General features: G+C 48.8%; 1 protein-coding gene across 1 annotated transcript; it reads right to left on the bottom strand.

Moving 5' to 3' along the window:
- Positions 1-223: 223 nt before the first annotated feature.
- Positions 224-1,616, bottom strand: LOC133888843 (carboxylesterase 15-like). The gene has a single exon (XM_062329255.1). The coding sequence runs from the start codon at positions 1,397-1,399 to the stop codon at positions 416-418; it is 984 nt and encodes a 327-aa protein (XP_062185239.1). The 5' UTR covers positions 1,400-1,616; the 3' UTR covers positions 224-415.
- Positions 1,617-3,344: the final 1,728 nt, after the last annotated feature.

The raw sequence follows: 3,344 nt of genomic DNA, 5'->3' as shown, positions 1-3,344 counted from the left end.
AAGTTTTGTGTACCCGCTTAAATCCATCGGTTAGAAACAGGCGAGCGAAGAAATTCGAATGGTAGATCAATTCAAATATTTGACTTGGCTATCGATTATCTTCTTCTCTGACGGTAATGTCTGAAAAATTCGGCGGCGTGAGCGACCGTTGCCAGATGCTCGTACGAACACGACTTAGAACTCAGACCCCTGCCAAAGCCAAATCATCCTCTTCCAAGCAGACTAGAATAGAAGTTAGCAGTTGACTATTACTCTGAAGATAACAATTATTTTGGTTTATTGATCATCACAACCCCGATACCTTATTGTGAACAAGCCAGTTGGAGTACAAAATACTAGTAATGGATGCGTTAAAAAGTCCTAGTATAAAACGCAAACATGCTCGGGAGCATCACCACAGCGGCACTGGTTCACCTCAGTTGGGCGCGCTGCCCTGGTGCACGAACCGCTTCAAGATTCGGATAAGCTCGGCGTTCGCCTCGCTCCACCGTCCGACGGAGAAGGCATGCTGCTCCCCTTTGAACTCGGCGAGCTCCACGGCCTTTCCCATCTCCTTGAGCCTCGCCGCGTAGCGCAGCACGTGGCCGCAGAGCACGTCGCGCCCGGGTGCCACGATGAGCGCCGGCGGCAGCGCCACCGGCTCCAGGCTGGGGCTGTCCGGGCCGAACGGGTTGGCCAGCGGGTGGTCCCTGGTAGCGCCCACTGGCAGCGCCATGCGCCAGAGCTGGTCGGGCATCGCGACGGCCGTCGGGTCGGACTCCGTCGCCGTGCGCTCGACGCTGCCGAAGAACGCGGAGAAGAGAACGTACCCTGCGAGGCGCACCGGGCCGAGCACGATCTGCCCCGAGGCGATCTGAACCACGACGTGGTGGGCCAGGTTGGCGCCGGCTGACACGCCGGACACGAACGTCCGGGCGAAGTCGGCCGACTCCGCCAGCCACGGCTCGGCACCCGCGCCGAGCGTGGCCTGAACGCGCAGCCAGGAGAGGAACGTTGCGCCGTCCTCGATGGCCGCGGGGAGCCGGTGCTCGGGGGCGAGGCGGTACTGGATGGAGAGCACGACGGCCGGGAGCTTGGCGGCGAAGCGCTGGCAGCAGGAGTGGAACATGGGCTGGTCGTAGGCGCTGACGCAATAGCCGCCTCCGTGGAAGTACACGAGCACGGGAAGCTTACCGCCTTCGCCGCCGGCCACCGAGGACCTGTACACGCGAACCTTGAGGCCGCGCGTCGCGTCGTACACGACGTCTTTCCACTGAACGCCGGGGACGTCCGGGAACGGCCCTGCCGGCATGAGGGCGGAGAGGACGGATTCGTCGCCGCGGACGACAGAGCCGTCGCTGAGGAGCCGGACGACGCCGAAGAAGTCCTCGACGACGTGCGGCGCGGTGTCGCCAGACATGGTGGTCGATCGATCAACGATTGCAGGCTGTCACGAACTCACGATTGCAGTGCTGGATCTAGGCGACTGGGCTCCTAGCTACTTGTAGGTTTTCTGAATGGAGAACTCAAACGACGCACGCGCTCTCGTCACACTCGCATCGGACGTGCCAGATTGACCGTGACTCGTCATCAGCATTCGCATGTGGCTGCGAGGTTTCGAGGCAGCCACGGTGAGAGTCTGAGAGAGATATCAAGAGCAGCAAGATGCTATGGAAGCGGTTCCTCTTACGGACGGGGTGACGTCGTCCCTGACACGCGAGATTATTAAGAGTTAGCCCATATATTAGTAGTCACGTCACAGTGGGATCAAAATTCTCTAGCTTCACGAAGAACAATAAATCGTGAGAAATGCTACAGTGATTTGCAACAATAGACGCGCGGGGTATTGTAGGTGAAATTACTGTGCAAAAATATTGTAATATCAAATCTTATCCGGCTATCTCAGATCCAACGGTCTACATCGATTTCTAAGAATCCCATTCCGTTAGGATATATTTACACCAGAGAATCTACTTGATAAGCCATATGACAGCACGAGAGTGGCTTATAGCCAAGGTGGGGAGACAATCCTACTTGTCATCTTTTATCCGTTAGTATCTGTTGGGCTATAATCTGATGGAATACGGACGGATACAGCTTATTTGGTATCCTATCTCATTTTTTTTTAAGTCAGAGTCGCATACGGATATTGCCAAATAATTATTTCTTTATCATGTATCATATCCTATATTTTTTCCAAAGTCGAAGTGAATATTATTGTAAGTTTTTATTAGTCAGATAGATGGAAATTTTCACTTCATTTTCATCCACACACAACATATTAAACAATATAGGGATACAATTAAAGTGAGCACAGAGAGTAATCGCTAAGATTTAAAAACAAGAGCATTCAATATTATCTGTCTACGAATTTATGATAATCTAACTATATATTATTATATTTTTAAGTAAAATCATAATAAGCTTTTTCCTAACACTTAATATTCGAGTACTTCGAACGGATACCAGTCATTTTGTATACTATCTTTTTTTTTCTCTTAGATCTAAGTCAAACACGAATAGTATCAAATAACTATTATTACATTCCATATTTACTTCACAAACCTTCGATCAGTCTGACAAGCGAAAATATCCATTTCATTTTCACCCTTAAGTGTCCAGATTCCCTGATCCTGTTGGTCGATCTCCAGGGAGGTTTGGAAAATCTGCAAAGAGAGGAACGCTCGTGTCTTCTGGCGTGCAGCACGGTCTGAACAGGCCTTTTATCCGGTGATACAAGATGAGTGGAGTCAGAGAAGGAAGGAGATCCTATTACATAACTGTACTAGATAATGTCATTGCTGACAGGTGCAGTTACGTCAACCGGTGCAATTACGTGAACCAAATCCAAGAAGAATGGGTTCATGACTTCGTATCGTCTTTTTTTTTAAAAGAAAAAATATTTCACGGCACTTGTTTAGAGGGTGGTGATTTGGTGAATGGGGACGTTCTCGAAAAATTGTCATCAACGGTGGTTGTAATCCGCTACAACCTGTTAACTCAAATTTAGGTGCCTATTTATTTAGGTTAGTCTTTTTTTTTTCATGCATGGTTTTCTAGTATATAAAAGCAAGCTGTTGCGTGTTCTAAAAGAAAAACAGAAAAGTAAAAGAAGTTGGTGACTTGTTGATTCCTTCTCCGAAGGCAATCCTTGGTGTGCTTGAGTAGTAGTAGTATACATAATTAAGTAGGTGAATTAACAAGCAAACTGGCACTTGCCGAATCATGTTTGGAAGTTGGAATTTGGCTTAAACTTGCTCGGAACCTAAACTGGAACTTGCCAAATCATGTCCGAAAGTCGGAAGTTGAAACTTGATGCCCTATCCCATCGGATGTCATCACAACGGTAATATTATACAGGTAGT

Source organism: Phragmites australis, chromosome 1 (genome assembly GCF_958298935.1).
Source record: "Phragmites australis chromosome 1, lpPhrAust1.1, whole genome shotgun sequence".
NCBI classification, from domain to species: domain Eukaryota; kingdom Viridiplantae; phylum Streptophyta; class Magnoliopsida; order Poales; family Poaceae; genus Phragmites; species Phragmites australis.
Note: the sequence above shows the minus strand (reverse complement) of the source record. Positions and strands in the feature narration are given on the sequence as shown.